The sequence below is a fragment of the Nuphar pumila genome, chromosome 6 (genome assembly GCF_984573655.1).
Source record: "Nuphar pumila chromosome 6, dmNupPumi1.hap1.1, whole genome shotgun sequence".
NCBI classification, from domain to species: domain Eukaryota; kingdom Viridiplantae; phylum Streptophyta; class Magnoliopsida; order Nymphaeales; family Nymphaeaceae; genus Nuphar; species Nuphar pumila.
In genome coordinates, this window is record NC_143254.1 from 95,624,508 (window position 1) to 95,638,118 (window position 13,611).

The window sequence follows — 13,611 nt, forward strand, 5'->3', positions numbered from 1 at the left end:
GGGAGACTTTAGGGCTTAAGCGGGGGTTTTGTTTTCGTTGGGCGGTTAACCTGGTCGTGATATGTCCAAATGGGTCAGTGAAGTCCGGGTTGTGATAGGTCCGATCTAGAATTCGAATTCTTTGCAGGGAGTTCGAATCCGAGCCGGACTACAACTGGATTTGATGTTGTGGAACTGAATCTCGATCCAGGGTTATAGGGTTACTGATTGAACGTTTAAAAATGTAAATGAAATGCTTAGGGTTATGTTGCAAAGGTGCAGGGTACGACCTGACACGTAAGCGAAAGTCCTTTTATAAAAAAAATAGAGTCGACAACAAAAAAAAAAAATAATCAATATTAATTACGTTTTGATGTTTTAATATATAAACTGCACTTTTTTATTGAATTGCAGTTAAATTTGCATTTTTTAAATATGAAAAAATATGTTTTGTTTTACGTGGGTACTCACTTTTTTTTTTTCTACTAGAGCAAGTTTGAAAGTGAGAAAATAGTAGGAAAAGTTAAAGTAGGAAAGAAAAAAATACATTTTTTCAAGCGTTCCAAACTAGAGAAATTTAAAAAAAAAAAATGAATTTTATAAAAAAGATCTTTCACTATCAAAATATTTCTCTCGGTGAAGTTGAGCGGGTTGAGAGAGGATGTTAAGGTAATGGACCTTGGCCTGTATTCAATTGATCCATGTTCGTGAATGCCTATTCAAAGTCTCATATGATGAGTCTAAGTGAAACAATGTGATACGTGACCCAATATGTATCATAGATAGAGCAGAGTAAGAAAGGGTCCAACCCAAAATTCAACATTGGGCAGTCCAGAGCGTGAAGTGGAGCAGCAAGGTGGGACCCGAATCCAAGGAGGGGGGCGGCTGACCCATGTGGGAGCCACATTGGGGTCAACCTCCTCTTAGGATTAGGAGGAGCCTAGAATGGTGTAAAGGAGGAAGACTCCAAAAAAAGTATTTTGGCTTTATAAGAGTTCTTGGTTATGTAAAAGGCTCTTAGGTTTTGGGATTTGTATTTATTTTTTTTAAGTTTTTCTTGGTAGACGTGATGACTTTATGAGCCCCTTAAGCAAATATATAGTGCGCATTTTGTAAGCTTAAATCATGAATTGAAATATTGGAATTGCCTACTTCATTTTCCAGAAATCTCTCCTCATAAATACGTTTTGGCCTTCATTGTCTTCACCATCTTCAAGTTTCTACCGTCATACTTGTTCACCCTGCCCCAGGGTTCATCCGATTCATATGAAGTAGTCTTAAGCCCTTCCAAACTTAAGAACTACTCAAGCTCTAAGAATATCAACTATACGTAGAAAAGTGAATCAACCCAAAGCTTGTACCAACGTGTTCATGTATTGTATTCGGACAAAATAGGCCTTGCCCAGTACTCTTATACATCTTTCTTAAATCTCAATAAGTCTAAATCACCCTCACCTAGGCTCAAACCCTTGTCCTAACCATTTAAGTAGTCGTGATGAGTACAAACCCTTGTCCTCAGGTGTGGATTCTATTGTTGACCTCCCAAGCATAATGTCTCAACATGGTACTTTAAAACCTAGATTATTCTTTAACTCAAAATATCTCATTGCACTCTTAAGTGAAATGAGCCAAGAAAAACATGAACCGTCTTCCTTTCGTTAAGTTGTTACCGAACCAAAGTAGTGTAACGTTGTGAAAGAAAAATGTTAAGTCTCTTTACCGAAATAAGACTTGGACCATTGTTCATAAAGTCATTAAGCTTGTTGGTGTAAGTGGATCTACATGATTAAAATTCACTCAAATGGAACAATATTTAGCATAAGGTAAATTTAGTGGCCAAAGGGTAAATTCAAGAAGAAGAGGACAACTACTTTGAAACCTTAAGCCCCTGCTATCAAATTCACTTATGTCATGGTCTTATTAATTGTTAGTTTAGGTTGGCTCAATCATCAGTTGTATTAATAACATTTTTCTTCAAAAATGAGAGGTTCATATGAGTCAACTCCCTGGTTTTAAAGATAATAATCACCCTAATTTTGTATGCAAGTTGATTGTGTTGTCTATGGATTGAAACAAGATTCTCGAACATAGTTTGAGATACTTCGTGTGTACTTAAAAAATGTGGAGTTTATTGAATCCAAGCATGGCTTGTTCATGTCCATATGCCATAATACTATTTTTCATATGTTTGTTCTCATATATATTGATGATATCATTATCATAGAAAATTCTTATGAGAACATGGGACATATGGTTCATGATTTTGATAAATAAGGACTTGAGTCCACTATATTACTTCCTTGTAATTGAAGTGGTTCACGAGTCCTCTGTTAGTAATAATGTTGTGTCAAAGAAAATATATTTTGGATCTCTTGCTTATAATAAGCATGATAGAATGTAAACTTGTGGTTACTCAGATTGTTCATAATACTGTTATTACTAAGCACTAGGGGACACTATTAGAAGATGCCACCCAATACAAAAATATCATTGGAGCCTTATAGTATGTCACCTTCCCAAGGCCATATATAACCTACTCTATTAACAAAATATGTGAATCTATTAAAGATCAGTATAAGCCTAACGTCCTTGCTATCATTAATCAACCTTGGTGATAGGGTGCAGCCTCCTACTGTATTGTACTATAACATTGAAGAGCTTGGTATTGTTATCCACCTATCAACCATATCATGCATGATTTTTTGTAGCAAGAAAATGTTTTCGTTAGCACGTAACTCCACTAAATGTCTTATCCCCATTCTCAATAGTTACAAGATTTTGCTGGGATGAGCACAATTCATGATTGAACTAGCAATTGAGCTTGAGGACTTGATCCTCACCTAAGTTTGCTAAAGATCTTGAAAAGATACATAAAAAAAAAAACTCTTTATTCCTCATTAAAAAACGAGCCTTTAGTCATTTGAACTTGATGGAGGGGCTAAGCACCTACCACGCATGGATCCGGATAGATCAGTTATTATGTTTGAAAAGTAACCAATAGAAGTGAGGGGTCATAAAACATACAATTCAAGTGCTCAACCTTGGTAAGAACCCATTAGTGGAATAGAGCACGCAATCTAGTGTTGCCCTATTATGCGATCCTCCTTCCTACCCATTGCGCGAGCAATTGTTTATGAAAAAATAGACCCAAGGGATTTGGCATAGTGAGATAGTGCTTAGGCTGTTTGAAGGACAACAAATGTTCAAATTCCATGGGTGTCACCTCCTGCATAAACCAAAGCTTGGCGACTCCTTGGCGTAGAGAGGTAAGGCCTCGGAGTTTTATGCTGACAGTACAGCGATCATAAGTACGGCAGCCTGAGCGAGCGTGGCTAGGTCTCTGCGCCCGAAGCAGTTTCTCCAAGTAACAAAAAAATGGTTATGAAAAAAATGGAAATTTTGCATGACATTAAATATAGATGCTACCATAGAGAGCATTGAAGCAAGTAACTGGACTCAGCATATAAAAATGTAAGATATGCATTTGGAGAATCAGAATGGCCTAGTAAACATATGTAATCATGCATTGTTATACCCTACAAGAAAAATTATCGTTTCAATCACAACAAACTCTCGCTCAACATATCACACACTCCTATTTGAACGAACCTTCTGAGCTTTCAGATCAATCTTAGCTCAAGTAGCCAGTTGGAACATACCATTCATAGGCAATGGAGGACCCATAAGCCAGAAAACAACATATTGTTGCCCACAAAATGACCAACCTCCAAATATTCCCTTGCCAATCAAAGCTTTGAAAATTTTTCTGTACACAAAATTGGCAAGGGAATATCGCGATTCAGTGCACAGTCTCCTTGTGATGGGACGTTGCAGGTTCAAAACCCAGTGGTACATTGAATAATAATCGAACCCCATCTTGCCTTTCAAAAAAGAAGGGAATATCTTGATTGGGATGATTAAAGGTGAATATGAGGAGGTTGGTCAATGTAGTACATTCAAATATAGATCAAAATTTTTAGTGATAATATTAAACCCGATAAGAAGTTTGAAAACAAAGGGTTTCACACTTGAAATAAGCGAGGGCGGTAAATATATGTGAAAACTAATTGCCATAGAAAGTTTATGCATTTGGACTGCGTTTGGTTGTGTTTTTTAAAAGTAAAATTACTGTTAACTTTTAAAATCTCATGAGATTTAGGGCACGTTTGGTTTGCTCCTTTAAAAAGTGATTCAGGATTAACGTGATTCACAATCACATGGTGTCTCGTGCGATTCTGAATCTCACTCAAATTAGAAAGTGACTCTAGATTCAATTTCTCACGGGTTACCTTTTCATGTTTGTTTGAGACCCCATGTGATGCTAAATCAGGTTCAGAGGCGTAGCTAGGATTCATGGGAAGGGGCAAACAGGGTTGTAGCAAAAAAAAAAAAAAATTGGTGCGATAGTCTGGGGTTTAGGGGCAGCACCTCCAAATATTTTTTTTTTAGATAAAATAAAAAATGTCTACAATTGTTAATAAAAATCTATTTCATATGGACAAATCAAACTATTTGCTGCAGTCAGGTCTGGGCTAGGACTGGGTTTTAAATTTTTTATTTTTTTTAACTGGGCAGGGAGGCAGTTGATTATGAATCATTCTTAGAGGAACAACCTCATGAGACCGTGAAAAAGTGAATTTCACACAAATGAGATCCACTTTCTAAATCTCACTTTTGAGTTTTTTTTGTTTATGTTTGGTCGCTCGCTTTTTAAAGTGTATTAGGAAGTGAATCTCATGTAACACTTGGGATTAGTAGCTGGGATTAGCGTTTATGAAGTTTATGCATTTGAGGAAGTGGCTTTCCCAGTTACTAAATCTAAATACAAAAAAGAAAGGGCCTCACTTTCCATCCTAAATACATAAATGCCCATCCTAGGGCCAAGATTTCAAACGGTACCACCGTGAGCGTTTTACCAAGATTTTGCATCGGGACCACCAAATCCATAAGTGCCCATCCCAACACCGAGATTCCAAATAGGCACTGAACCAAATGTACCCTTGGAGACGTGGTAGCTCCCAAATCTTAAAATCGGCAGCTACCACCTCAAGTAGGTGGTAGTTGCGGAATCCAAGATTTGGTGCAAATACAAAGGAAAAAAAGTTTCTCTTCCTCTTCCTAATGCATAAACCAACATCCCAACTACCAGTGTCCAAACCTCTGCCACCAAGTTTGGTCAACCATGCTTTTACCAATTCCCAAACATTCGAACAGATGGATTTGGTTGGGATCCAAATGTAGCCCCAAGATGAAGTACTAACCTATTCCAAAGCTAGAAAACCGAATATGGATCTTATACTGAGACCAATATCTTAGAACTTTATATTAGATAGGGTTTGAGGTCCAACAAAATCTGACCCCCATCTGCACCGGTAAATAGGCATGGACATGAGCCGAGTTCGAGTCGAGCCTGGGCTGTTCTAACTCGGCTAGTTTCAAAATGCATCTGTTCAAACTTGACTCAAGCTCAGAGCCAAGCTTGAACAACGTTGTTCAAACTTGGCTCGGTTTCGAGTTCCAGTTGAGCCTAGCTTTACCCGAGTTAAAAAACATGCATGTTTCACTTTTGAAAAGGTGAGATTCAAACCCCAACCTCTTCAAAATGTGTACAAATGCCTCATTGTTGGCTATTTTTTACTATTATGATGAAAAACAATACATATTCTAGAAACACGGGCTGAAAAATTATACCGGCGAGAGATTTGATACCGTGACCTTTTAGATGAAAAATTCAAAAACTACCCGTTAGTGAAACAGTAACTACTAAATTTACTTTTGCAAATATACTTTATATACATTATTTTTCGAGCTTAATCGTGCTTTATTGAGTTTAGTGGCTTGATCAAGCTCGGCTCGTTTTTGTAAATCGAGCCGTAACTTGTGTACAAGCTCGGCTCATTTACTTTCACGGACTAGCCCAAGCCGAGCTTAAACGGGTCGAGCCCGAGATAGCTCGGCTCGTCGGTAACCCGCACCCAGACACAGTCTGTAGCATTTGCAACGTACCAGCAGCAGACGCGCCAACTCTCTCTCTAGGGTTTTTTGGGGACGATCTCTCTCTAGGGTTTTTTGGGGACGATGGCGGGAGAGCGAACGCCTCCCTACCCGCTGCGATGGGCTCCGTCGCCGGCGCGGTCGCCGGCTCCGTCAATCCAGTCGGAGAACCCTCCGGCACGAGCCCAGCCCACCCACGACGAGGTGCGAAACCCTAACCTCTCTTTCTTTCCCTATCCTGCTTCTCCTACGGTTCTCGATCGAGGGTGTTTCTTGCTCGCTGCGTTGTTCAGGTGAGGACCATCCTCATATCGGGCCTCCCCGAGGGCGTGAAGGAGCGGGAGCTGCAGAACCTGCTGCGGTTTCTGCAGGGCTACGAGGCCTCCCAGATCGACTACAAGGGCGAGCAGCCCACGGGATTCGCCCTCTTCTCCACTCCTCAGTTTGCGATGGCCGCCAAAGATGCCCTTAAGGTACGCCGGACCGATTACGAGCTTCCCCGTTCGATGCGTTCCGCTGTTGATCGTCCCGTCGCTTCTGATTCTTGAATGAGCATTTTGCTCCTCCTGTAAACTCTGGCTACTATACTTAATTTGCGCGAGGATGTGTGCCGGATTATCGTTTATATGGTAGATCTTAGTGATGCGGCCAAGTCGCCGCTAATCTGGTCGCTGAAATCGAGTTCAAAGATGCTGAATCAATTCAAGAAACCGACGGAATGTACCTTATATGAAATTGCACACGAATAATCTACAATGAGTCAGTGGGGTTGTGTTTTGTGGATTTGGATAGGCTATGTTTGTTTGTTCATATATCTGGTTATTTCACTTGTGAGAATGAGGATCTTGAAAAACAGCCTATTTGTTGAAAGTCCAATTGTTAGGTATGTTGTCTAAATTTATGCTCTAGTCTTGCCCAAATTCTCACTGTGCCATTGGTGTTTGTGTTGGAAAAAACTTTCATATAGATGGGCAAGTTTTCGGTGAACTCGATTTTCTATTTTTTTGATTTTTTTTTTCTATTAGTTTGTATACATGGCTACAACATTGCGAGATTTCACCTTTTTCGATACGGTTATAGTGTTATAACGTGTACCATGTGTTAGATCATATGACTAAATGATGGTCGTATTGCTAATAGCCTCATAATTAGACAATTATATCTTCCTTGTGTTGTATGTGTATACAGGACATGGTTTTCGATAACGAGACAAAGTCAGTTTTGCATACTGAGATGGCGAAGAAGGATCTATTTTTCAAGAGCGGTATGTTATCAAAATTCAAATTGTATTGCTTTATTTGGAGATTTTCTTCAGCTCTATGTAACATCTGGTCAAATAACTTTTTGTTTTTTGGGGTTTGTTGAATTTGAAAGCTATCTTGCTAGTAAAACTGCTTTTGCCCAAACATATCATAATTATTAAGTGGATATACGTTTATGTTCATGTTTTTGTTATTGTTCTTGTGATGTGAAAATTACTTATGAGAAGGTGGATAAGAAAGGTCTGCTTCTTGGCTAACCTTTTCCGGGTTTTCACGGGGTGGCTATTGTTAATTTAGAAACTGTAGAGAGGAGGATAAATTGTATGGCAATATTTGATGAGCTTATTGAGAATTTTAACTTTGAAGAGACAGATTAGCTAAGATTTTTTTTTTCTTTTGGGGGGAACATTTTGAGCTTATTTAGTCTAGTTTTTATCTGTAACAGTAATATGCATATGCTCACTGATGTGCACATACCATCATTGTTGTTGTTTATTTTGTTGGTAAGCTTCTCTCATCTACATGAGATTGGCCATGTTAAGTCCTGTTCTACTTATTTATTTATGTCTCAGCCTGAAGCTCAAGTCCCTTATAATTTTTCTGCTTCTCACTGCCTCCAGCCAAATTGTAATACTTAAGAGTTGTCTATTAAAATGTAAAATACATATATATAACAATAATATTATTATATATTTTTGTACATAATATTTTATTTTTTTCTTTTTTCTTTTATTATCTAGTTTGATTAGAGCTAGATAATAGAATTTGGTCAAGTTCCTGTTGGAACTTGACCAAACTTCTAGGCATTGGAACTAGTCCAACGACTAGAAGGGAGAGCTCTCCCTCTTGCTCTTGTATAAATAGGGGTGCAACTCCTTATGTAAAATACTTCTCTAAAATGCTTAAAAAAGCATTTTATTTTATGAATAAATTCCTTTCATTATTGTCTTTTTTCATATTTACCCTTTTGTGGGTTTTGCTTAGTGTTTTTTAGACACTTCACTTGCGTGATTCTAGTTCTTTCTTGGAAGAGCACCATTTCATTACATGGTATCAAAGCCTACAGAATTATTAGATCTTGAAAAGCTTTCGCTTCGATTTCCGTGCTTCTTGTGCAAAGGTGTGTTATCACCTTGTTCTTACAAAAAGTGTCTCGTCACTTGGAGAGAAGTGTTTTATCACTTGCCAGAAGAGTGTTTTACCACTTCACTATCGGCTACAAGAGAATTCATTTGAGGAAGGACTTTACCGACATTGTATTGTATTTCTTCCTCTTCTCCTCTATTCTTTTTCTTCTATCTTTTCTACTTCACACCCTTGTAAACGATGGATGACAATGATAAAGTCACCATCATACCCATGAAATTGAATGACACAAACTATGTAATGTGGGCTTCAATCATAAAGCACCACATATGGGGAATCGTGGATGGTTCCGATTCGGAACCCAAGTTATCCCTCACCAAGAAAGAGGGTGATAAGGAAGTTTCGTTAACGGAAGAGGAGAAAATCAAGGCTTTAGCCTCTTACGAAAAGAAATGGAAAGAGTGGAGGATGGGACATGCTAAAATAATGTCATAGCTTATTAATAGCATAGACATTAAAAAATGTTCTAGCCTTGCTAAGTTTGAACATGCCGATAAGGCATGAGAATACCTTAGAAATATGTATTTCCTTAAAGATATTGCACATGTGTGCAATCTTCAAGAGAAAGTTCGGACAATGACTCAAAGTGACAAATCCATTCGTGAATATTATAATGAGTTATCCGAACTTTGGGAAGAATTGGCTCTTTTAGAGCCAAAATGGCATTGTGCCAAGGATATCGAGCTTCGCCAAAAGCAACTCGATATGGAACACTTTTATCAGTTTATAAATGGGTTAAGGCCGAAGTTTGAATCCACCAAATCGGCCCTCTTTCATCGTGGAAAAATTCTCACTATTGTGGACACTATTGAAGAATTAACCATGGAAGAAAATCGTCTTAGAAAGAATACTCGAAAATCTGATGATGATTATGTTCTAGCTGTATCTAGACCAGTGAATCATACTTATACTTATAGGCCACCCCATTTCAGGAGACAGAATGGAGAATTTAGTAAAAGAAAAGTTATTTGCCACCACTGTCATGAACCAGGACACTATAGGCCTCAATGCCCAAAGCTAAAAAGGCGAGATGAGAAGAAGGTTGCATCTATTGAAACTGAGTCTAAAGATCAAGATGCACCAGTTTTCATGGCTCAACTATTGGAGATTCTTCAACCTCTTCTCAAAAGGGTATCCTCTTTAACTGAAGCTTCAACTAGAGCGGCAATCACATATGTTTTCGGTCCAGGTAACCTTCCTTGGCTTTTAGATTTTGGTGCTTCATTTTATATGACCCCAAACGCGAAATGCTTATCCGAATGTCTTAAAAATAACTCAAGTATATCAAAGGTTTTTACAACAGATGGAACGTCTCTTGAAATAAAAGGAGTAGGATGTTTTGAAAGTTTTCAAAAATCCAAAAGTTTTTGTATTCCTGAAGTTAGATATATCCTAAAATTGAATTTGAATCTTTTATCTGTTTTATAAATTTTTTATTATGGACGTAGTATATCCTTCTCTTCTGATGGTTGCTGGATACAAGATCGCTAGTCAGGGAAGCTTATTAGGGAAGGCCATAGAGAAGGAGGGCTATATTACATGTATTTTTTGGAACTACTAAAGAATGTTTTTTGTTTAAATGTTCAGAAATTGAAAACAGAATTATGGCACAAAAGACCTGGCCATCCTCATATGTCTAAAATCCAATACTTTCCAAGTTTGGGGAAATTTTGTAATCCTGAAAATTTTGCTTGTAAAGACTGTATTCTTGGTAAAGTGAAAAGATTACCTTTTTCTAGTAGAACCTTTGTCTCTACAAAAACACTTAAGTTAATACATTCGGATGTTTGGGGACCCGCACTAGTTATCTCTAATGGCGGCTATGCATATTATGTCATCTTTGTTGATGATTTTTCTAGACACATTTGGATTTATTTTCTTAAACATAAATCCAAAGTTTTTGCTCACTTTCAAATATTTCATAAGATGGTTACAAACAAATTTCAAAGTAATAATATCTCCATTTTTCGCATCGATTCAGGGGGAGAATTTATGTCTGGAGAATTTAAAAACTATCTTAATCTATATGGCATTACTCATCAACGATCATGCCCACGCACCCCTCAACAAAATGATCTTGCAGAACGCAAGCATCGTTACATTATGGAAACCACTCAGACTTTGCTAATTGCAAGTCAAGTTCCAAAAGGGTTTTGGGCTGAAGCAGCTCTAACCACCACCTATCTCATCAATAGAGCACCATCTTCTTCTTTAAAAAATATATCTCCAATTGGAAAACTTTACGATTTAGCACCAGACTATTCCTGATTGAGAGTTTTCGGTTGCAAGTGTTTTGTATTTATAAACAAAAATGATAAATTCTCCTCTCGTGCTATCCCATGTGCCTTTTTAGGATATGCTGAAAATAAAAAAGGCTACCGGTGCTATGATCTTCAAAATGGCAAATTATATGTATCAAGAAATGTGTCTTTTCTAGAAAAAGAAAGTTCTTTTGAAAGTGAAAAATCTAAGGATATTACTGAATATTCCTTTTTAATTGATTTAACTTCAAAATTTGATGAAGAGGATTTTGAATGTAATTTTGACAATGATCAAAGCCCTATTATCTTTGAAACTAATAGCAAAGACCAAACCAGTAGGGATGTTGGTATGCAATATTCAAGACGAAGACTTGGAGAGCAACCCCCTCCATGTGCGTTAGAAAGGTTTTCTGAAGTTCCCCCTCGAAGGACTTCTAGAATTTCTTGACTTCCTGACAAATTTATTTCTTATAACTCTTTTTCACCCTCATATAGGGCAGCCCTTGCATTAATCCAATCCAATATTGAACCTTCCTCCTATTCTGAAGCCAAAAATCATGAAGAATGGGTTGAAGCCATGAAAACAAAATTGGGTGCATTAGAAAAGGCCAAACACTTGGTTCATTCAAACCCTTCCTCTTGGAAAGAAACCTATAGGCTGTAGATGGGTCTACAAAGTCAAAACCAAAAGCGATGGGACCCTGGAAAGATATAAGGCACAACTCGTATTCAAAGGTTATGCTCAAAAGTATGAAATTGACTACGAAGAAACCTTTGCCCCTGTGGCCCGTATGACCACTGTTAGAACTTTAATTGCTTTGGCTTCTATCAAAAAATGCTCTATATTTCAAATGGATGTAAAAAATGTTTTCTTAAATAGGAGTCTTGTTGAAAAAGTCTACATGGATGCTCCGCCTGGTATTTTTATCCCCAAGGGCAAAACTCTTCGTCTTGAGAAGTCCCTTTTAATAGGCACCAAAAGCCTGGTATGATAGATTTAGTCATGTTATGACTGATATTGGATTTCATTCTTGCTTTACTGATACTGTGTTTATTAAGAAATCTGATGCAGGTATCATCATTCTTCTTTATGTGGATGATATGATCATCACTGGAGACGACAAACAGGGAGTTGCCAATATCAAAACTCTTCTTAAAATTCATTTTGAAATGTCTGACTTAGGATTATTGAGATATTTTTTAGGAATTGAAGTTGCTTATTCCTCTCTTGGGTATTTGATGTCTCAATCTAAATTCGCATTTGATATTGTTTCTAGGTCCGACATTACAGACGATAAGAAGGTGGACACTCCAGAAGTGGTCAATGTTAAAATGAAAATTGATGACGGAGAGCGTCTTAATGATCCTACTTCGTTCAGACAGCTTGTTGGAGCACTTTCCTATCTCTCCATCACTCGACCAGACATTGCACATGTTGTACACACAACTAGCCAGTTTTAACATGCTCTCACTTCTGTTCACATGGGAACGATTTTACGTATTATTAGATATTTAAAGAGTTTTCTTTCATGATGACTCTTCTTGTCTGCTTCATCATCAATAGATTTAATTGCTTATACTGATGCTGACTGGGGAGGTGATCCTAATAATAGGCACTCAACCACTGGTTTCTGTGTGTTTTTAGGTAAATCTCTAATATCGTGGAGGTGCAAGAAGCAACAAAAGGTTTATTTATCCTTCACTGAAGCTGAATATAGAGTCATGACAACCACCACAATGAAAGTCGTATGGCTCAGGCGACTACTTGCTGATATGGGAGCTGCAACAATACAAACTTCACGAATGTGTTTTGCAATCTACATTGCAAGCAATCAGACGTGCCATGAACACACCAAACACATTGAGATTGATTGTAATCCATAAGACAATGTATTTTATAATATATATTTTATATGTATAAAAGAAGATACATATACATATAAATATATATGTACATGTATCCATCTACTTATATATATAATATATATTTCTTTCTTGTATTAGCTGTAGGGGTATTTTAGTCATTTTACACATATTCATGTTGTTGAATATGATTATAATTCTTCCTTTTAATTTTTCTTATTTTTGTAACTTTTTCTTTTTATTTTATCTTTTTTTTATGTACTATTTCTGTGTATAGTGTACAAGTAAGAATAAGAGACGTTGGGTTGACTCCCAACGGCTCTAATTAGAGCTGTTGGGAATCAGCCCAATAGCTCTTATGAGTTGCTAAAGCTTATAAATAAAGGTTGTAAGCCCATTGTAAAGTGTGCATTTCAGTAAGGAGTTGTCTCCATAAGCTTATAAACACTGTGCATTTATTGCACTTCTTTTATGGTGTAAAGCTTATAAACATTGTGCATTTATTACATTTCTTTTGTGGTGTAAAGCTTATAAACACTTTGCATTTATTTTGTGTCTTGAGTATTTGAATTATCAAGTTATTTGAAAACTTGATTGTTTGCAAGGATTCTTCACATGGTATCAGAGCAAGGTTGGAAAAAGAAAGATTGTGTGGATTCTCATTTTTTCGGGTCCCTCAAAAAGCGTGCCCTCGATTTTTCGGTGATTGGAGTGGATCCTCTTGTTCATCCAATATTTTAGAAGACTCTTCTATCAAGAAAGGTCTAAAAATCCTTTGTGGTACGTATTATTTTTCATCATCTCTCATCTCTAATGGTTGAAAAAGACTCATTTTTCTCTCGACTTCAAACTCAATGGGTCCAACTATCACGTTTGGGTCGGAAACATGGAGGCTCATATTAAAGGAAAAGAGCTTTGGGGATATGTCCAAGGCTCGATTCTCGAACCGGAGCCAAAGATAACCTTGATGGAGAAAGGAGAAATAAAAATCTTTGAAGGCGAAGAAAGAGCCAAGGCTCTTGAAGACTACACCAAAAAGCATGAAGAATGGGAGATGAGAAATTTTAAAATCCTCTCATAGATTTTCTCATCCGTAGAAACAAGAA

At 37.3% G+C, this 13,611-nt stretch overlaps 1 protein-coding gene across 5 annotated transcripts in view; it reads left to right on the top strand.

Annotated features, from left to right (window-relative positions):
* Window positions 1–5,994: 5,994 nt before the first annotated feature.
* Window positions 5,995–13,611, top strand: part of LOC149835272 (uncharacterized) — a 56,779-nt gene continuing 49,162 nt past the window's right edge. For 4 of the 5 annotated variants that reach the window (XM_090010475.1, XM_090010477.1, XM_090010478.1 and 1 more), the window contains exons 1-3: window positions 5,995–6,177; window positions 6,267–6,446; window positions 7,162–7,237. In XM_090010475.1, the coding sequence (XP_089866601.1) occupies window positions 6,058–6,177; window positions 6,267–6,446; window positions 7,162–7,237 (376 nt within the window). In that variant the 5' untranslated portion in view covers window positions 5,995–6,057. Of the gene's footprint in view, window positions 6,178–6,266; window positions 6,447–7,161; window positions 7,238–13,611 lie in introns of those variants that run through there. The other variant, XM_090010479.1, reaches the window with a different exon arrangement.